This window comes from Cyprinodon tularosa, unplaced genomic scaffold, assembly GCF_016077235.1.
Source record: "Cyprinodon tularosa strain WSP-4 unplaced genomic scaffold, ASM1607723v1 ctg92, whole genome shotgun sequence".
NCBI classification, from domain to species: domain Eukaryota; kingdom Metazoa; phylum Chordata; class Actinopteri; order Cyprinodontiformes; family Cyprinodontidae; genus Cyprinodon; species Cyprinodon tularosa.
The window spans coordinates 2,234,480-2,256,299 of record NW_024039696.1 but is presented as its reverse complement, the minus strand read 5'-3'; the positions used below and the strand labels follow the sequence as shown (position 1 = coordinate 2,256,299).

At 39.8% G+C, this 21,820-nt stretch overlaps 1 protein-coding gene across 4 annotated transcripts in view; it reads right to left on the bottom strand.

The window, feature by feature from the left end:
- Window positions 1-21,577, bottom strand: part of strip2 (striatin interacting protein 2) — a 32,292-nt gene extending 10,715 nt beyond the window's left edge. Inside the window, exons 1-10 of one of the 4 annotated variants that reach the window (XM_038274550.1) lie at window positions 21,221-21,577; window positions 12,538-12,607; window positions 10,962-11,036; window positions 6,199-6,333; window positions 5,862-5,982; window positions 5,537-5,605; window positions 3,042-3,148; window positions 2,826-2,953; window positions 2,518-2,706; window positions 2,183-2,233 (exon numbers count right to left, since the gene is read on the bottom strand). In XM_038274550.1, the coding sequence (XP_038130478.1) occupies window positions 2,183-2,233; window positions 2,518-2,706; window positions 2,826-2,953; window positions 3,042-3,148; window positions 5,537-5,605; window positions 5,862-5,982; window positions 6,199-6,333; window positions 10,962-11,036; window positions 12,538-12,607; window positions 21,221-21,334 (1,059 nt within the window). In that variant the 5' untranslated portion in view covers window positions 21,335-21,577. Of the gene's footprint in view, window positions 1-2,182; window positions 2,234-2,517; window positions 2,707-2,825; window positions 2,954-3,041; window positions 3,149-5,536; window positions 5,606-5,861; window positions 5,983-6,198; window positions 6,334-10,961; window positions 11,037-12,537; window positions 12,608-21,180 lie in introns of all 4 variants that reach the window. The other 3 variants (XM_038274552.1, XM_038274553.1, XM_038274551.1) reach the window with 3 other exon arrangements.
- Between the last annotated feature and the right edge of the window lie 243 nt (window positions 21,578-21,820).

Genomic DNA, 21,820 nt, shown 5'->3' with positions numbered 1-21,820 from the left:
GTGCAAAGAAAACAACAGCAGGATGAAGGAGCGACTCGCAAACTCCCACGAACATCTGAGAGGAGGACAGACTCAATAACAACAGCAACTGTTTGGAGGAGTTTTTTATTTTTTCTGATTTGCATAAAATGTCAAAATAATCAAATATCCCAGTCGCTGATTAGAGGGAGTAGTTGGTGACTGTTGAGACAAGAGTTAATCTGATATTTATTCCTTTAATTAAACTTGAAACAGTGCGTTGGAAGAGCAGGACAGAATTGCTAGCAGTTCTAGAATCCAATCATTTTAATAAAACTGCCCACATCCTGATGCTGCCATTGCCGTGCTTTACCAAAATCTGCACCAGTCTGTAGACTGGGAGCTCTCAGAAACCAGATGTAGTTAAAACAATGAAAAGGGGTCCAGGTCTCTACATAAACAAACAGCCTTGAAACAGTTCTTATTTTTTATTTTTTTTACTGCCCTGTCAAAATCCTCGAGGATAGCACTCCCTCATCATGATGCTGCCTTCATCATGCTTGACTGATTTTGACTCACATCTCTTAGTATTTATGGCCAGAAAATTTTAAAACAAAAATGTATTTTATTACAGAATCCAACCCAGTTTTTCTGAAGCTCAGAGCAGAAAAACAATCCTCCATCATGATACTGACACTGCCGTGCTTGAATGTAATCTGCAACAATAAACAGTATATTGGCTTCTTAAAGGAGCGTCCTGTTTTTCAGGGAGATGCTAGAATTTAATAATGCCTCTTCTATTGGATTTAACATAAGCTAAGAATTCCCTCATTATTATACATCCTCCACCGTGCTTGGCTGACATCAGCATTAATATAGAGCTTGTTTTCCTGTTTCGCATTGGATTTATTCTCCTCATACAGGTGTAAATGAAATTCAGACAGAGCTAAACTAAGAACTGCTAGCGCTAAGCTATCAAGCAGACCTAACTGTACTTTTAGTGTCTCCATACAGCTGTAATGTTTTGGAAAGTAATGGCATCCAGTTCTCTTTCCTTGTAAAATGCCCCCACATCAAGATGCTGCCACCACTGTGCTATAATATATGTAAGAATGTTACTTTTCCTCAAACCTTTATGATTTTAAAGTAATGGAGGCTTACAAAAGTAAGCTGAAGTTACTCAAATGAAAGGTTTAATTGATTATTCTGGTAGAGTTACTGGTTTTGATAATTTTTTTTCTCAAATCAATCATAATTCTTGATTCTTATATTTTAAAAATACCATCTTTGGATACAGAAACCTGGTAAAGAAGCTCAATTCGTTCAAAAGAAAAAAGAAAAAGAAGACATTTCCACAGCAACCAAATGTTGTTTTTATTTAAACTTACCACACACGTGCACGTCAGAAGAAACAGGCACAAAACTCAAGCAACACTGAGTTCCTGTCTACAAACAATCCCATTCCAAGTGTGAACCACGCAAACTTACAGTGTCTGAATGGCAACATGGCAAGCATCAGGCATGAAGTAAGCTCTCTGGCCGCTAGCTGAACTACTGCAGCTGATGTATGGTGAGCCAGGGGGGCTGCTAAGTGACTAGTACATGGACTGTGCGTGGTGGGAAGGAGGGAAGGGGATGAGAAGAGAGGAGCAGGTGGAGCCATTCTGTATGGAGAAGCCATTTTCTGCTAAGTGAAAAAGTAAAGCTAAAGCTTTTTCTACCGGGTTAGGAGGGCCACCGCTTTCAATTACATCCGGTTGAGAGCTGAGTCTACTTCTGGAAAAGTGAAAACTAAAAATGTAGCCAAATTCCCTTCTCAATGAATGCATTTTAAAGAAAGTGGCCCCTTGAATAAACTCTACAGAGCATGGTGGTTGGTTTTAGAGCTAAAATCTAGTTGAAATGAGATGAAAACTAAAGGACAGATGCTCCTAAAGTGTAGGTGAACCGTCTGTATGGGGGAGTGGAAAGTGACCACTCAGGAGCCAATGGTTACAGCCAACAGGTCAGCCCTATCCCGCCAACCCTACTACCCACAGCGGAGAGGGAGAAGAAATAAGCCAAAAAAAAAGAAGAGGAAATGACAAGAGAGGGTAGGATACTAACAAAAAGAAGGAAGAATAGAGCTGTGGGAGTGCAGGGAAGTGGGTGAGCAGTGCAAAAAGGCTAGCTCGGTGCAGAGAGGAAATGCAGGAGGAAAGAAAGGGAATTTGTGGGTAAAGACCTGCTTCTTGGGAAAGGGACTGTCTCCTTCCAAGCTATCAACAAAGGCACTCTGTGGGGACAGAAGGAAGAGGGGCAATGAGAAACCAGAGGGTAGTTAGAGCTCAAATGAAAAAAATAAAATGAAAAAAAAACATAGCAGAAGCTGGGAATCCCTCAGCGGCGCAGGCACCAAGATCATCTGTGGTCACTGACTCACAGCAGGGAACTGATGATGTTGGCATCTAAGCAGTTATAGAAAAGCCGACACTGCAAAGAGACCTTCCATGCTAATGAAGGGTTAACTATTAGAAGAACGGCTGAGCTTTTTGTCGGGAGGGTGTTCAGTGGCTGTACCCTGCGGCTGCGCCGGCCTCTCTTCTGCTGCTGCTGCTGCTCGATGAGCTCCATCGCCGATGCCGGGGGAGACGCTGCCCTCATGGCTCTCACCACCTTGATGCTGTCCTCCGGGAGCGGTGGTAAGCTGAGGCGCTCCCGGGCTCGCACCTTCATCTGCTGGAGCTCCTCGAACCCGCCCAATGTAAACTACAGAGAGGGAGCACAGAACACAGTGAATCTGGGGTAAATTCACTGCATCCCCACAGCATGATGCTGCCACCACCGTGTTGCAAGACATAAAATGTGATGCGGTTCGCTCTACCCACCAGAACTGTTTTCCACAGCAGCAGCAGCACTTTCTTCATGGGGAAGTGAGGCGCGTTCATGCTGCAGAACTTGGTCACCATGGTGAAGAGGAGCAGAGCGAAGGGCTCTCCGTTGTAAAGAGGCGAACCTGAGGGTGGCAGCAACATCTGCGAGTATTAAGCGCTGTGCTATAGAGGTGTTACACAAAAACAAAAGCACCCCATGTGAACACACACCCAGCTCAGTCTTGAAGGCCTCTCTGGCTGCCCTCCACTCTGGCCGGTCATCTTCTGTTTGGACGCGAATCATCTCCACAATCAGATACATGATGCTCAGAAGCACTCTGAGGGTTTTAACACAGCATGTATTATTCTATCACCCTCGTTATGTCAAACAAATAAAACTTTAATATGAAGAATTACCCCTTTTATAATTAATATTTAAAAAACACTTAACACTTTTAAGACCTTACAGAAACTATATGATGGAAAGACGGATGGATCTGAATTCACCAAACTGCTGATAATAGGGAAATTACAGGAGATGAGAGCTTACTGGAGTTTATCCCCGTTTATCCCTAGTTTTGTACGAAAAATAAACATTAAAGTACCTCAACGGGTATGTATCTATTTAGTCATGTACAAAAAAAAAACTATGTAATTACTTACTTTTTGGTGGGGTTTTTTAAGCGTATGGCGGTGTTTTTTGGGGTGTTTTTTTAAGCATATGGCGATGGTGGGTTTTTTCAGCGTATGGCAATGGTGTTTTTTAAGCATATGGCGATGGTGTATTTTTAAGCATATGGCGATGGTATTTTTTTGGTGTCTTTTTTTTAAGCGCATGGCTATGGTGTTTTTTTTGGTGTTTTTTTTAAACGCATGGCTATTTTTTTTGGGGGGGGGTTTCTGAAGCGTATGGCTATGGTGTTTTTTTTAAGCATATGGCTATGTTTTTTTTTTTGTGTTTTTTGAAGCGTATGGCGATGGTGTTTTTTGGGGGGGTTTTCTGAAGCGTATGGCTATGGTGTTTTTTTGGTGTTTTTTATGTGTATGGCTATGGTGTTTTTTTAAGTGTTTGGCTATGGGTTTTTTTTTGGTGTTTTTTGAAGCCTATGGCTATGGTGTTTTTTTTAAGCATATGGCTATGTTTTTTTTTTTGTGTTTTTTGAAGCGTATGGCGATGGTGTTTTTTGGGGGGGTTTTCTGAAACGTATGGCTATGGTGTTATTTTGGTGTTTTTATGCGTATGGCTATGGTGTTTTTTTAAGTGTATGGCTATGGTTTTTTTTGTGTTTTTAGAAGCTAATGGCTATGGTGTTTTTTTTAAGCGTATGGCGATGGTGTTTTTTTGGTGTTTTTTTAAGCGTATGGCTATGGTGTTTTTTTAAGTGTATGGCTATGGTTTTTTTGGTGTTTTTTGAAGCGTATATCGATGGTGTTTTTTTTTAAATGTATTGTGATCTCTCTTTAAATAGTTTTTTTTGTACAGGTCGAAAGGGATAAATGCCCGTTGAGCTAGTTTACAGTCTATTTTTTGTACAAATGGATAAATGCAAATCTGATGTCTTGCGCTCATCTGACAGAAGAGTGGCTGTAATTGTTATTTAACTGCATTGCATAACTGCTGCTGTAAGAAGGATCAAAACATATTGAGTCTTAGAAAGATCTAATCAAAGGCCCCGTCCACACGAAGTCAAAACGAACACGAAACGCTGATATTTTCCAAAACGTTTGCCGTAAAGCAACGGCGCCATTGTTGTTGTGATACTGGTCGCGCATGCGTGTTTAGAGGCGACGCTATGACGCATGCGTGTAAAAAAAAATATGCGGTTAGAGCGTAAAGATGGAAACGCGAAAACGGCGTTTCGAAATCTTCCCACTCTGAAGGCTGAATAAAAAAAAGATCGTTTACAGACCCCCGAAACGCCGGCTTCGTGTGGATGAGAGGCTGGTTTGGTGAAAAATTTGTGCGTTTAGGCCAGGGTTCGTCTTCGTGTGGACGGGGCCAAAGCCGAGTACTAAATCCAACTGGGAATCAGTGGGAAGACCAAAAAAGGTTCACCGTTTTGCAAGGCGAAATATTTAAGTCTCATTACATTTAAAGCTGACTGACTACAATGAATTTCCTTCTGTTTAGTCTATCAATTCAATTTATTTAGGTATTTTGAAAGCCACTTTAAAATAACATATATTAGGATTATTTTTCTCATCACTAAGAGCTATACTCCCTCAGCTCAACCCAATGCATGCTAACCTTTCCAGATTTATATCTAAAAAACATTCCTTTATCCTCTACTAATCATTTTGCAGTTTTGTTCTTTTTTTGTATTACTCTGTGTTAGAGTTATTATTACTTCCAAATTTTAACATCTGTCAACTCAAGGATCAATAAAACACACTAAATTTAATAGTTATTTAAAGAATCAGAGCCCTGCACAGTGCATTATTCGGTAGCATTGTTTTTTCAGTTCTTCAGAACTACCATAATTGGGCGTCATTTTTTTCATCTAGCTTGTGATTTTTTGTGGACATTGATCCAAAAAACACAGAAGGAGCTCTGTGTCTGTCATCTGAGCACAGCGTGTGGTTATGCTGTTCAGCCTATTTGGCTGAAGCATTATATCCACCAAAAAGAGCCAGAAGCTTAATAATGAACAGATATAAGTGATTTCAGGAGTATTTTCATCTCAAGCCAAAGAAGTAGGACTCTTTGTTTGTGATGGATGCCTTACCTGAGCTCTGTGCTATCTGCAAGAGAGATGGCAGGCTTCCTCACTGCACTGCTGCACGCCTGGCTGTTACTGCAAGTACAAATATTTGGCAACTTTAAAAACCCATGCAAAGAAATGCATTATAAATGGTACAAGTAATTATGTTATAAAACAGAGGGCGAAAAAGCTGACATCACTACATCCCTAATAAAGCTAACACCAGCCATGGCAAAGCTGACAAGCTCTCCATCCTCAATATATTGTGTATAATTTGAAAGATATTGCATGTTTTGTACTTTTCTCTCTCCCTCTTATTATCTACTGAAGGCATTTGTGCCTTGCTTACTCCATCTCCATGCTGAGCAGCTCCAGCAGGGCAGTGAAGATCCCCATGTCATAAAGCAGGAAGATGTTGTGCCTGGACCAGTGGAGCACATCCACCTCCGTGTCACACTCATCAAACACTCCTGGTGAAAGGTGTGGGAAAATGAGAAACAGAATGAGGATTTTCAATAATCCAAGTCCACATATTGCGCTCATACAACTAAAATTTAAATGGTGAGGAAACTTAATTAGAGGCCTGAAGGTCAAATAATAAATGATCCAAGTTATAAAATAGAACTAAACTATTATATGTAAGGATATGTGCTGTGTTAGTTAGTGCTGGGTTTATAGAAACGAACCCTGAGCCAGGTAGAGGATGGCCCTGGCCACCTTCAGCCTCTTGTCCCTGTCTGTCACCTCCAGAGCGTCCAGCAGTCTCATTACATAAGCTTTCTGTTCATCCACAGTCAGCTCGGTCCACCGTCTGCCTCGAGCTGCAACAAAACGCACCGTTATTTTATGATGCTTTGTTTTAGATCTTTAAACAGATTTCAGTATCAGAATATAAAAAGGAGATTTTATATTATGCCTGGGGGGGTTAAACTAATCAGGCCTTGTGATGCATTAGCTTTGATTAACCACAGTTTCACTTGCCTCATCAATGCTTGATAACTAAAAGCAAGAAAGCACTTGCACCGAGCCCATCTGCACCTGCTCATGTTGATCTATTTATAGAAATGCCCAAAGCACGGTCACTTGGTGTTTCATCCACATGCCTTTCAAAATGTGGCTTTAAAATTGCTAAAACATGCTTCAAAATGATTTTTTTTCACAAATATATTTTGTTTTATAGCTGTGAAAAAATGCAAACCAGGTTTTCCCGCTGCACCTGTGACTGATGATGGGGACATGCGTCATAATTATTTTGCCAATTTTTCGACAGAAGCTTCTGATTCTAATTGATTTTTACATTTTTGTACTGTTTTTGATTTCTAATTCTTTTTTTCATAAAATGTCCCTATTTGATGACAAAAATTATACTATTCATCTTATTTTCTATTCAGTTTGGTGACATTATGGTGTGTTCAATGTTGTATTTCAATGAAACAATGGTTTAGTCTTATGTGCAAAGGCTTTGTCTTATGCAGTCATGTTAATCAGCATAATGTAAATCTGGCCAGATTCTCTTTTATGAATGGTAAAATGCATTTGCATTTAATAAAAAAAATCCAAAATATTCTTTATTATATTTCTGGTAAACAAATACAAACAGTTGTATTTCAAATTCATAGTTTTGGAGCTGTACTTGCTTTAAGTCACATATGTAATGTCAGGCGGAATTTTCTCCTACACTAAAAAAGCAACAATTTTTGGCATTAATTTAATTATTTTTTGTTACTTTAACATAAATGTTTTGTTTCTCACCCTGCTAACATGAAGCAATTGTGTTAAAAGTAACTAAAAATGATTAAGTAAATGCCAAAAACAGTTTCATTATTTTTTTTAGAGTAAGACACTCTGGGCTTAAAGGAATAGTACACCCAAAACATGATTAGCCTTCATTTTCTACTCACCCCCATGCTGAACAACACCCTGGAGTACTTTTTTGATATCTCAAATGCATCTGGAGCTCTGGGAGGCTTCTTGCTGTCTGCTGACGTTCAAATAATGGAGGTCTATGGTGCCCGAGACAGAAAGGTCCATAAAAGTCCACAAAAAACGTGTCAATATTCCTCCATACTGCTCGTCCAATGTATTCCAAGTGTCCTGAGTGGGTAGCATCCAGAATTTACTCGAAACGAAGTCATTTAGAATGTTTTTAGAGCATAAACAGTAGTGTATAGGATTTCCTGAAAGCGCGTTCATGCGTGTTCACGAGCCTACGGAAGCCGGCAGACCATTTGAGATATCAAAAAAGTACTCCAGGGTGTTGTTCAGTATGGGGGTGAGTAGAAAATGAAGGCTAATCATGTTTTGGGTGTACTATTCCTTTAAGGGGTTAAAGTGGCCTAGTCAAAGTAAACTTAAATTCAGCCAAGATGCTATGGCTAGCTGTTTGTCTAAAAACAGAAAAAGAAATAAAAAAATAAAGCCCCGGCCTGTGCTGCGGTGGTGCAGTGCTTAGTGCACACGACCCATGACCCTTAGTCATTGTCCGACCAAGGTTCGAATCCCACATGTTTCTCCCCCTCTCGAATGGCCCTTTTCCTGTTAGCCCACTTCACAAAAAATGAGCCACTAGTGCTGTAAAAACCTAAAAAACAAAAACAAAAAACTGGAAAACTCTCTTTTTTTTATTTCCGCAGATTATTTCTGCATGGTATTAATATTTCTTTGATTATATGACATACTTAAGTGTTCCAGGACTTTGATATTTACATGTAATTAGTAGATAAAGCTTATTTCAGCAGAACTATATTGTTTTTGCATGCCTCAAAATAAGAAAAAAAGTATTAGACAACAGCCTGGGGTGAAGTCTAGATTAGCCAACTGTTGAAAACATCTTGGTGTCGTTAAAAAAAAAAGACCCTGAACTCTAGAGCTGCCAAAACTTCTGTAACATATCTCACATTTTAGGATAGTGACATTCAACAGAAGGAAAACAAAAAGCTTTGCTTGTTTGTCACTGTGAGCTATTATTAGACTGTTTATATGATCAACGGAAATAGACATTGAGGATCATCAGCATTGGTGAGATAGCCAAGAAATGATGCTGTGGCTTACTCTGTGTAGATGCAAAAAAAAGGCTTTTAAATAGCAGCTCCATTTGCAGAAAGAAAAAAAAAAACTCAGAAAGCCTCATTCTGTCTTCTAAATTACTGTAATTCATGTTTGAGACTTCTTTGGAATTCAGAGTTAGTAATATAAAAGATTGATGAGCAGCCTGTCAGTTTCCCTAACAGGCAAAACACAAGTCAGGCAGGAAAAAAATCCCCTCTGTCGACTGGTTGCAAAGACAATACAGTCACCCTAATGAAAAGAACATGATGAAAACAGGCTGCTGGGAGCTGTATCTCTGTGAAAAAGCAGCCATCATCAAACACCGCTATTTATTATCCATCTATTTGGAGACGAGGTGAGAGAGAAGAGTTTCTCCTCAAAAATCAAAATAGATTTTAGCACAGTAATAGAGGGCTGTAGTTTTTATGAAAAAAACAACAACAAAGCAATATCATGCTATGATAAAATGTCGACTGGGAAAAATGTTTTTTTTCTTGACATAAGATTTGGGTGGTCCAGTCTTCAGCTAGCTCAAACTATGTGTTAGGAAAACCACCGCAGCACGCTTATACTGTGCTGAGGTCGCCACTTCACATGAGAAATTATTTTATTATGATGGACTTCCAACCACAAAGGTTGTTTCTAGTTAATTAGAGCTAAATGCCCTAAATCCCTCTCAACCTCTAATAAACCTTTTCAGTCTATGCAGCCATGAGTGCTGCAGAAATCTAAACTGAAGTTCTAATAGAACCCATTATTTCTGAGGGAAGACTTCCTAAATACCGCTCTATGTCTGAACACTTTTATACGACGGAGTATTATGGCCAGGCTAGAGATTTTTTTTTTCAATTTGAGAATAAAGTCGTAATATTATAAGAATAAAGTAATAAACTTACAAGAATAACGTCGCAATGAAAATAATAGATGAGCGAGGGGAGAATCAGAAGGGAGATAAATAGACAGACTGGTGCGGCTGCTGCTATAATGAAGACCTGTACCGGTCTGTTATGGCAAAGAGAGAGTTGAATGAAAAGGAAAAGCTTTTGATTTACCGGTCAGTCTATGTTCCTACGATCTGGATATCTGGAACACCGAAAGAATGAGATCCCGGATACAAGTGGCTGAAATTAGCTTCTCCCAAGGTTGGCTGGGCTTTCCCTTAGAGATAGGGTGAGGGGGCTTGAAGAAGAGCTGCTTCTCCTCCACATTGAAAGGAGTCAGCTGAGGTAGCTAGGGCATGTTTTTCAGATGCCCCCTTGACACCCCCCTCAGGAAGTGTTTCAGGCATGTCCCACCGGGAGGAGGCCCAGTGGACAACCTTGGACATGCTGGAGGGTCTATGTCTCTCGGCTGGGGGCGCCTCTGGCTGGAGGAGGTGTCTGCTGACATGGAAGTCTGGGAGTCTCTGCTGAAACTGGGCATACACTGTACGATTTTTTTCAATCGTTGCACGCAGCTACAGCTCACACTGTACGTCGAATCCGCAGGGTTTCGTCGTACAGTGTGAGTTCACAGCTCACGATCTATGTGCAGCACGATGCTCTCATGCGATCTACCTGCTCACACTGCGCGTCTAAAAACCACGTCGGACTCAAATCCGCAGTGAGATGGAGCTACTCTTACTCGTCTATATGGATGCCAAACAAATAGAAGGAGAAAATAAAGCTCACTAGAGTGAACTGTGCTGCCTTGACAATTTGTGCAATTTTGTGCTGAAAGCCCCAAAAAGAAAAGGCGACGACGTATTTGGACGAAGACATGGCTACTAGGGTCTGTCAATTTTACAGAAAGAACTCCATTTCACTCATTGCACCCCCGCCATGCTTCTGTGTTTACATCTGAGAGGAAGAAGAAAAAGAGGAATCCTTGTTTGCGCATGCACCCTGAGTGATTTGACCTCACGATTCCTAATCGGGAGCTGGTCATCAGAGGCTGATTGTCCCTCGTTACCCCCTATACACTACACGACGTATGATCAGGCTGAAAGTTGGCCCGATCGGAAAATTCTCACATGACTGGAAAATCGCCCCCAAAGAGGAGCTAAATGGGTTGAATACATTCTTAAAATAAAATAAAAATGTGCAATTCCAGAGCAATAAAGTTATTAAAATCTCTACATAATTTAAGATTACATGTTAGGTTTAAACATGAAGTTTCACATAATTAGGGAAAAGTCTCCTTTTGAATTGAATAAGAAATGTTTTCCTTTTTTTAATTACTGTTTTCACTTGTATTATGTATGTTTTTGTTTTTCTTGTATTTATTTGTTTTGGGCTTTATGGATCACACTGCATATAAGCTTTTCACTTCCTCCTAATGATGCTCTGCTCTGTCTCTATCACGAAAAAAGGTCTATATTTAATTTATTGAAGACATTCACTTAAACAGTGACACACATTACCATGGCTCCGGAAATCCTCCTCGAAGTAGTCCCTGTTCAAGGCGAACTCTGGCTCTTCTGTGTAACTGTACAGCTCTGCAGAAAACATAGGAAAAACATTTTTGAATATTTCTGGCAGATCTATTAGCTTTTGTGCCTTTGCAAATGATCTGTTAAAAAGTCTGGACTTCAATCTGAATAATTAAAGGTTGGTAATGCTCGAAAAAACGAATGCGTCTGATAAAGAAGACATGTAAGCCAAACCCTCCACAGGGAGTGAGAGACTCATTAAAGAAAAAAAGTCTTTATTGCTTTTAAAGTTAGTTTCAGCATTTGACATATTTAATTATGATAAAATAATAACTTAAACGGAGGAAATATGTAAGGTAAGAAATATTTTTTCATGCACTGTGCATAAACTACAAATAGAGATTTTCACTTTAATCTGCCCTAGTAAAAAAAAATTATCAGTGAAAGCACCGTAGTTTAGTTCTACCAGGTTGGCAACAACAGCACCATTTTATGAGGAAGCTTGAAAAATGTCTGATGTAAAAAAAAAAATAGATGCTAAGGATGAAAAAGAATGCACTATTATTTATAGTACCGTATTTAATGCCTCATTTAATTATCATGTCAGGTATTTCTAAGGTGTTTAGTTAATTTTAAAGCAATAACTACTACTACAACCTTTCATTGCTTTAAGATAGCAAAACCCTTTTAACCTGGACTCCAAGCACAGAGCTAACATTCAAAGTAAATTAGTTTATTCTGATCAAATATAGAGGAAGGAAATAATCAGATGGATGGAAACAACTGCTCACGTGTTTAAATGTAGTGTTAATTAAAACCAATGAGGGCAGAGCAGAAAAGAAAACATCCCAATTACTTAATTATTATCACTTTTTACACTGAAATAAGCTGTTGTTTCTTTAAGATGACACATTTTGGTTGGTTGACCCCAGAGGCTTGAATTCCTCCATGTTTGCTTCTCTGCTTCATCCAGCCTCTCCTTTCCCACCTGTCTCAGCCACACACATATTCTGTTTGGTTTCCTCAGATATTTTTTCTCCTCTAAGCAAAGCATCATTCTAATTCTTTAGCTCCTCCTAATTGAAAATAATCTCACCTTTCAGGTAAAGCTTGTCAGATTCCTAAAAGAGGCTAATTAAAGCAGGCTCTGTATCAAAAGAGGACAATAAGTCCTGGCTAGACTGGTGTCTAAGAGTAGGAGTCTTGACAGCATTAAAACGAAAAAAGGTCTTAACCTCGGTCTCTCTCACTGTGGATCACCTCTTTTCTGTAGACATCCATCTATTTGTCACAATGTTGCCCATCTTCGTCTGCTCTCAGAGCTCTTTTCATTCTCTGACCGCGAGGATATGAGCCTGTGTGACTGACTGCAGGCACACCAAGGTGACTAAGAATCTCTTAACTGTCTGCCATGATCTATTCACAAGGATGATCATCATGAATCAAACATGTAGGCAACAAAATACAAACTGGTGCTGGTTAGAAACCTAAATTAGTCACTTAAAATGAACTCTCATGATCAAGATCAGTCAGAAGGATGTTGCAAACTGCAAATTTTTAGTCCTACCTGAGAGCTCAGCTGTGAGGGTGTCCGAGTCTCCATACTCAAACTCCAGGTTTGGAGACTCCATGGAGCTCTAAGGAAAACAAAGAGAAAATCATACATTAGCACATTATAAATCATTCTGTACCGCAAATTATCACTTAAAACTAAAATGTAATATGTAGAGGATACTGGTCCTCAAAGAAGTGTCTAGGAGTGACTCCCTACCCTTCTTCCCCCCTACTCCCCCATCTTCCCCTTCCTGTGTTTTGTCTAAGTTCAATAAAAATAAAACAAATTTAATTTACCCTTCTCAGTTACCTAATTAATGGTATACAGTTAACAATGATGCACATATCCAAGCCTGCCAGGTGGCAGTAATTAACCTAAAATTTAATTGTGAGATATAAAAAATGAATTAACAAAAGCTCCTAATAGTGGTGTTCTCCAGTATTCAAGAATAAAAAGATATATGTATACTCAAAAATGTAATCCCGGATTGGGCATAATACACCTGCATTAAATTCCTCATATATTCAGGTTTATATCTTAGCGGTGTCCTGATACAACTTTTTTATTTCCGAAAAAATACGGGTATTGCAGCTTTGCGAATTGGCCAATACCGATATTGACTCGATGTGATATTGGCACAAACCATGGAAGCTTTTACTACTTATTTTATACCCCAGAATGTTAGAAAAGGCTTGATACATTTATATCTTAGTAAAACAGGGAACAAAAGTCACCAGCAAAAGTATAAAAACAACTGACTGTTGTAAAATTAACCAATGGGTTACAGAAACCGTTAAACAGAAGCACAGTGTGTCTATCAGCATGAAAATATCGGACATTTTAGGTGCAGGCCGATATAGTCCGATCTTAGTTTTTTGGCTAATACCCGGCCGATCGGGACTCCCTAATCACTATCATCCAGTGTCCATACATCCATTTTCTTTCATGCTTATGTTTTGATGTGCTGGTGTCTATCTGCAGCTTGTCAATGGGCAAGAGGCGGAATACACCATGGACGTGTCGCCAGTCTATCACAGGACACCACAGAGACAAACAACCATTCACACACAAACTCACACCTAGAGAAGACAATTAACCTAACAGTTATGTTTTTGGACTGTCGGAGGAAGCCAGAGTACCCGGAGAGAACCCACGCATGCTCAGGGAGAACATGCAAACTCCATGCAAAAAGGACCAGGAATCGAACCCAGAACCTTTCTTGCTCTAAGGCAGCAGTGCTACCTACTGCGCCACTTTGCAGCGTGCACAGTGAATAAACAGAGGGCCTTATCGGATCAGAAGTTGTCCTGTCAAACAATATCTGGGTCAAGTGTTGAAGAACCAGGACACTGTGATGACAAATGGGCAACTTGAAAAAGGAACTATTGGAATTAGGGTACTTCTGGAATGTTACTGCTTCAGCAATCCTTGGCACTGGGTCTACTTGAAAAAACTGTGGGAAACACGGATGCTTTGATGCCCACTGTCTAAACTGACAGTGAAACATCTAGTAGTTCAGTGTTCCAAAATCCAGAAACGTCAGCTTCTTTCACAACTAGAGATCCAGGAAATACAACACATGAACACTTGGAAGAACCTCAGAAGATGAAGACCTCAACCAACCTTCGTTTAATAACCTGTCTGTGATATGGAACTTCTGTTGGGCATCAAAGCAGCTAAGATAAGTGGGAACATGGGTCAACACATGACAGAGGTGTGGAAAAGCATTGGTTAAATCACCAGAGGAGCCGAAAACCAACTGCTAATTAACCAAACAGTTTCTCAAGACTGCAAAGTAGAAAAACAAACCTATGCACAGCCTGGGTTAATTACAAGAAAGCCTATGACTGAGTACCATGTATATGGATTCCAGAATGCCTGAAAGGTGTTTTCTAAACCAAGACGCACAAAACTCCACAAGCCTTTATTTCAATCTCCATGAAGGTGTGGAAAACTAACCTTGAAGCCAATATCTAGCCAGTTGTGCAAATATTCGTCAAAGGTGGAATTTATCAAGCAGATCCTCTGTCCCTTTTGTGTTCTGCATAGGAGTGAACCCCCAAAAGCCAATTAATCCCTACAACTGGCTATGAATACCAACTCAGAAATGCGGCTCCTATCAGTTACCTCCAGCACACGTCTGTCATCAACTTCTATGGTAAAAATGGGTGAGATACTGACTCGCTGATCAACAATACCAGGGTCTGCAGCAGGGCAGGCCGGACAGTGACAAGAAGAGAGCAGTTAATCCATACAGAAGGGATTGCACTCTCAGGCAGGATAGGAAATGCCGAAGTAAAGTATAGGTACCTTGGAATACAACAGACAAATGGCCACAAGGAAAGCAGCAATAACAACATACTTGCAAGTAAATGAATCCCTAAAATTCAGCTCAATGGCAAGAACAAGGTCTGGGGAAACAACAGCCAAAATACAGCTATGCCTTGGCAGTAATCAGATACCTTGCTGGGGTAATAATTTGCCCAAATGAGGAAATTCAGACCACTGATGTTAAACCATGAAAGCTACCAACCGTGTATGTTGGATCTACCCCAACTCCAGTATTGACAGGCCATACATTAAGTGCAAAGAAGAAGGCAGAGGCCTTGTTAGCATCAGCGTTAAGATTAAAGATGACACAATAGAGAGCTCAATAATATGGGAGAACCCAAAGGATAAAGCTGTCAGTAATTGTCTCAGAGAATGAAAGCTGGAAAAAAAGAACTTGAGGAACCATCATAGGAGGAGAAGAGCGGCAGTGGCTTATATCATCAAATCTTACCAAAGGTTAGAGAGGGCTGGACTGAAGGACAGCACATAAGGACTGGTCACGGCAGCACAGGAGCAAGCTTTGAGCACCAGAGCAAGAGAGGCCAGATCTACCACCATATCAGGAAAGATCCTATGTACAGGACACGCAAAGAGGCCCCAGATGGACAGACCTAAGATTGCATGGGGCTTTCAGATACAAAAAGACAAAATGGTAGTGGCCAATCAACCGGACATTTCGGTCACTCATAAGTGGTGATATGTCAATTTACTGATAGGGTCCTTTTAAGATTACTCAATTAATTAAAAATTACAATCACTGGATTAATCAATTTCTGAAATATTGAGGAGCTGCACCCCTACCTGGGTGTGATGGGAAAACAAACAGATTTTTCCCTTTTTACAGGAAGAAACCTCCAGCTGAACCTCTTAGCTTGGTTCTGCTGGAGGTTTCTTCCTGTTAAAAGGGAGTTTTTCCTCTCCACTGTCGCTACAAGCATGCTTGGTGTGAGGGATTGCCTTTGAGTCAATGAGTCGATGCAATCCGCTGGTTTTTCTTAGATAGAAAGCTTTGAACCAATCGGACTGTATAATCTGGTTGAATTGTCTCTGTAAAGTTCCTTTAGATGACAATTATTGTGAATTGGCGCTATAGAAATAAACTGAATTTAATTGAAATATCCAACTTTAACCCAAAAAAGTTGCTAAGTTAACATTAACTTCAAAGGCAAACAAACTTACATAAAAAATGTGGCCATATTGAAGCATGCATTCTTGCTTTTTCAACCAGAAAAGCTATATAGAGGATATACAGACTTGATCAAAAATATCTTCTCCACTTCACTCCAAGAGTGACTCATTCATATAAAGTCAATGTTGTTATTAGTGTGATCCTTTTCTTTGTATCACATAAGATGATTTCCTTTGCTGCAGGGTCATTCTGCACACATCTCTGTGTAACTATAGTACACATAAACTATACACCAACACACTCTTCTTCTGACTCATTGGTTGCCTCATTTGAAGTTCGAGTATATATTATTAATGGCTGTTCTAGCTGCAGGCAGCGCTGATTAGGATACTTTGAATATTGTGCCTCAGATCCTCACCCTGCAGCTTACAGGTGCCCTCCAAGGTGGGGAAACAGCTCCTGAATTAATCAGCCTATAATTGAATGGTTAGAGGAGCCTCAGAGTGCTCTGGTGTTGCATTAAAGAGCAGCAGCACTGCAGCAGTGAGAGGAGAGAAGGGCGGACTGAAAGCGTAAGCGAGCAAATCTGGCTCCCTCCGTTTTATAGAGGATTAGCTGCAGTGGCCGGGCATGGGGTCCCTCTTGACCTCAGATCTAGCCTCACTGTTTGACCAGCATAAGAGACAAGAATATGCCCAGCAATCAAAACATATTGAACACAAACAAATGAGTCTAAATATAAGCAAAATGTTACCTTAAAGGAAGAAATGTTTGCAAGAAGTCTGTTTCCAATGAGCAGAAACAAGGAAACAACCTCTCCAATTTGCAGGAAAAACAGGTTGTGCGAGAAATATCAACACAAGAAAAAGGAAGACATCATTGAAAGGTAAACAGCTCGCAATCAGAATAATCTGGGCAAGTTCACTCTATTGGACCAATAATAAGCTACAAAGAAAAGTGAAACAACCTGGTGACTGCTGGATCAATAATGAAAGTCAAATTCTGTGTCAATGAGGATTTAAAGACAATCCTAATGTTACTTGAAGCTCCAAGATCTTATTCTCAGCCCTATTTAACCCAAGGAAAACAGTCCCTGATGGGGCCCAGCCCAGATCTGTAAATAAGGATGTGCTCTCTGACTCACCTCTACTGGTTAAATATCCATCTGCTGACGGCTTTTTAAACACTTCCCTATAAATACACACTGACAGCCAGCATCAACTGCATGGTGCAGGACGTTGGCTAACAACAGGCTAAATAACAACATTCGATAATACGACTAAACTAAAACACCTCAACAATTCCAACCAACAAGGTAATCCTCCCATTAGTAAACGCCTAGGTGAGGATTTAGTTCAATAGAAGAGTATGAGAGGAAAAATCCTATTAGGGATGAGTGCCTTCAAGTTTTAATCCCACCTGGTTTGGAGGAAATCTGCTTAAGGTCATGCCACAGCTTCTCAGTTAGTTAGAAGTCCAGACTTTGACTAGGCCATTTCAAAAACATTCCTTTTATTATGTGCTGAAGCTTAAGCGTACCAATTATACTTACTTTTTTGCACCTCCTCAGTTCTGCCTATTTTGAGCTTGCAGAGAATGTGTTTTAAGATTTGTCAGTTTTAAGCAAATAAGCTGTACTAAGCAGTTTATCCAAGAGATGCACGATGGTACAACCATACATCTTTGACCCTGAGTCAGAGATGGAAGCTGAAGCAGCATCTCCTGCACAACCAGCAAGGATGCATCTAACCTTTTCTGAATGGTAACCAAGTAGCCTATTCTTATAGGAATGTCCCTGTTATGTCATCTCAAATGCCTAAAAACATCTTTGAGTGATTGTTATGTTTTTATAAAGTGTTGGTTTGTGTGACATATTTTAAGGAGGTATTTTGCTTGTTTTAGGTCTGAAGAATCTATGAAAAAAATGAGAACCTAATAGCACAAGCATTCCAATTGGATTTTCAATATAAAGTAGCAACATGTACCACAGGTAAATTTGTTCGTGATTCTGACTAATAACAGCAATGTGCTCAATTTAAGATGTGATATAAAAGTAATGTTGAGTGTCTGGCCAAGAAAAAACAAAGGTTCCACCTAGATTTAACCAAGCAAATTAGGTTGGAGCCTCATATTGGATAATTGCTGCATGGGTGATTCCTTTTAAGCAGACAACAAGTTAATTAGACCCGACTGGTGCAATGAGCTGCTTTCTATTTTTTAACCATGTCAAGTGACACATCCTGTGGTCGTGGAAAGATGCCAGTCTGTTTCAGAAGACTGGCATTTAAGGAGGTTGTAAAAAGTTTTCAAATTGGGTTAAAATGTCCAGCCAATTATTAAAAACTGGAGGGATCATGAGGACCCATCGTCTTCAAGTAAAAAATGAGGCTGGATTGTTGACCACTTCAACATTTGAAATCACATAGAAGAAAAACAGCAGTAGAACTGCAGGCTGTGTTTATCGATGAAAGGAAGTTTCCGCATGTACAACATGAAGGGAACTCAAGGGATTGGGATCACCAAACGACTAATTTGTACGGCTTTAATTTGCTAGGGAGCATAAAGATTGGACTCTGGAGCAATGGGACAATTTGTTGGACTGATGAGTCCAGAATGATGCACATCAGGATAAAAGGAGGGGAAGGTGAAGTGATGCACCCATGCCTAGTTCCTACTGTACAAGTCTTAAGGGGCGATGCTATTGCTCAGTTTTAATTCTGCAGCTGCGTCCTCCGAAGGTCTGATTTGTTAGCCAATTACGTCATAGTGTGGCGCTGAGGCTTGTTAGGAGTAGAAGGTTTCTCGTTATGAAGTCGGCCAACGAGTGCAGACTTCTTTTTGCCCGTTTTGAAGGACGGCTCTGGTGCATCCTCCGTAGCCTTTGGTATCCCGTGATTCATTACGGGTCCAAGTAAGCCAGCTGCTCCGTGCTTAGAGCAAAGGGAAACAATGGATCTCTAGTCATGCTTTACCTTGAATTTTGTAAAGTGAATTAAAAAGAGATACCCAATAAATAGAAAAGTTGGGACATTATTTGATCAAATAGCTATATATTTTTAACAGCAATAAAATGTTTGCATCTCTTTCTCATTTCCGTAGTCTCCTGCCTTCTTCATTCTGTTTTTTTTTTTTATCTGCTAAACAGAAAAAGATTACCACTCAGACGAGAATAAACAAAAATAATTTGCACAAAAAAATCAACTCTAGATGACACACACACAGCAGCTAAACACAGCTTTAACCATAGATGCATTTACAGCCTGAGCCATGCAACCACAACACCATCAACCAACCCCCTCCTCAGCCCTCTCTCCAAGCATGAGCTGAATGACAGCTCCGACTGACAATCAGGATCTCTGATGTCCTGCATCCAGACTCGGCAAGCATAGCAACAAGCATGTGGACGATAATTTACAGCCATGCAGGGAAATGTGCATGTCTGCAAATTAATGTAAATAAATGAATGCACTAAATCATTTAGCGTGAAACATTTAGAGCATTTGGAATTTTTAGAATACAATAAATAAAACATGCTTCATTAGTAGAGCTGAGGAAGGTTTATTAAATAGTAAATACATAAATCTAATGATTGTGCATGTAGAATAAATAAGCTTTATATACAAATGAATATGCATCATTTAAGGTGTATTTAATAGCCATGTGTTAAATTTATTTCAAAAAAATAAATGGGAATTTGTTAGATAACAGAATTATACACATTACAATTTCAGTTAAGTATTTTTATAGGTGTAAGTTAATTTACACACAGATATATGTTTTGCTTTTTTTTTTTTGCGAAGTATTCAATATTTTATTAGTGAAAATGATGGGGGGAGTGGCGGCCTACTGGTTAGTACGGAAGAGGATTAGGGCCACTGAAAAAAATAAAAAAAGTGAACTGATTTTTAAATTTTATTCAGTTTAATATGGGAAAAAGTCAGAATTCTGAGATGAAAATCAGAATTCTGACTTCTTCCCCATATAAAACTGAAATAAAAGTTTAAAATCAGTTATCAATTGGCCCTAATCCTCTTCCGTAGGTTAGGGCAGTGCGCTTGGAATCCAGAGATTCTTAGTTCAAGCCCCACTCCCACAGACTGCCACTCTGGGTCCCAGAGCAAGACCCTTAACCCCACACTGCTCCCTGGGCACCGCACAATGGCAGCCCAATGCTCCCTAAGGGGATGGGTTATGCTAAGTTAATTTAGTTGCTCTGTAATTGTGACGATGTAATGACAATAAAATGCTGGAGAAAAAAAAAGAAAACCAGGGGTTTGTGACATTTCAAACAGTTCAAATGTGATTTATGACCCATTCCCTAAAAATAACACTTAATTCCTGCTTTCTAAGATGTCCTATTTTAAAAAAAAAATCTTGTTTCTTTCCACTCTAAATTTGACTTTTATAAAACAAATATAGAGTGGATATATATATATATATATATATATATATATATATATATATATATATATATATATATACATACATACATACATACATATATATATACATAAAGACTGGAAAAAACATTGCATGTAATTTGCCAAGAAGACAAGCCCAAAATGGAAAGCTCATATTTCAAGATGTTTCTTTCCACACAGAAACTGCTGCATCATAAATGCTCTCCAAGCTTTTAACAAACTCTTTTAAAGTCAAATGCAAATCAAACCTTTTAAGCTCTTTGCTGAAATCTCAGGAAAGTTGTGTGGGAAAGCCATTCAGCTCAATTCCTGTGCCTCTGATGATGTCATCAATCAAAAACACAAACAAAGCAGCATTTGCAACTTATTACCCCTCATTGTGCTTTTTATAAACTTTATATTTAATGAATTCCTGCTCCTCTGCTTTATACTTTATTAAATAGAAGAAAAAAACAGACTATAGATTCTTTATTTTAAAGAAATGCACTAAACAGATGCAAACATGAGAAAAGTGATGTTTGGAGAGCTTATGCTTTCAGGAATGTGTGTCTGCTGACAGCAGCAGCCACATTTCAGCACCTGCATGCTGCACCACTGTAGGATTACCGGGTTATTTTTAGGACTCAGCTGCCAAAATAACACATCCCCGACTGCCTGCATGCCTGCACGCTTTAGAGCCAAGAAGCTGCATTAAAAATAATAATAATAAAAAGGACATTGATCTGATCTGTAACCTGAAAGCTCCCCAGCAACAACACACAGTCTGACACACACCTACTACAGGCTGACAGCCCTGGCTGCCTCCTGCATTCACCTCCGACTCTCTCGGCCGATCCTGGAACATCTCATCCCCCTTCTCCCCCCTCTGTCTGCAGCAGTTCTCGTTAAGGTTATTAATGATCGGTACCTCCATGTCCTCCGGCTGCATGTTTCCTCGCTGCGGCGCCGATCAGTGCATAGCCCCGGTCCGGCGGAGAGAGGAGAGCGCACCGCGTCTGGAGGAGCAAGTTGAAGATCTAACCTCCTCCTCTCTGTTTCTTCTGCTGCAGATCCTGTTCCCCCCTAATAAATCTGTTTGATTCGCTGTCCCCGCTTGTCCCGAGAGGGCGGGGTTAGAGCCAGACGGCAGAGTGAGGGGCAGAGAGCTGACCCCCATTAATATGACAGGACCCACAAGGTAAAATGACCAGGGGCGGAGCTAGATGGGGGGTTAGGGGGGCCATAGCCACCCATATTATTTATTTCTCTCTAATACAGATGGTGGTAACAGTAATAATCTCAAGTGGAATATTCAAAACATTTTAATTTTTCATATATTAACAATTACTTGACAACAAAAATGCACATCAATATACTAACCTAAAAAATCAAGTACAAAATTCAAGTAGAAATAGATTTTGTGTTTTATGGGGTA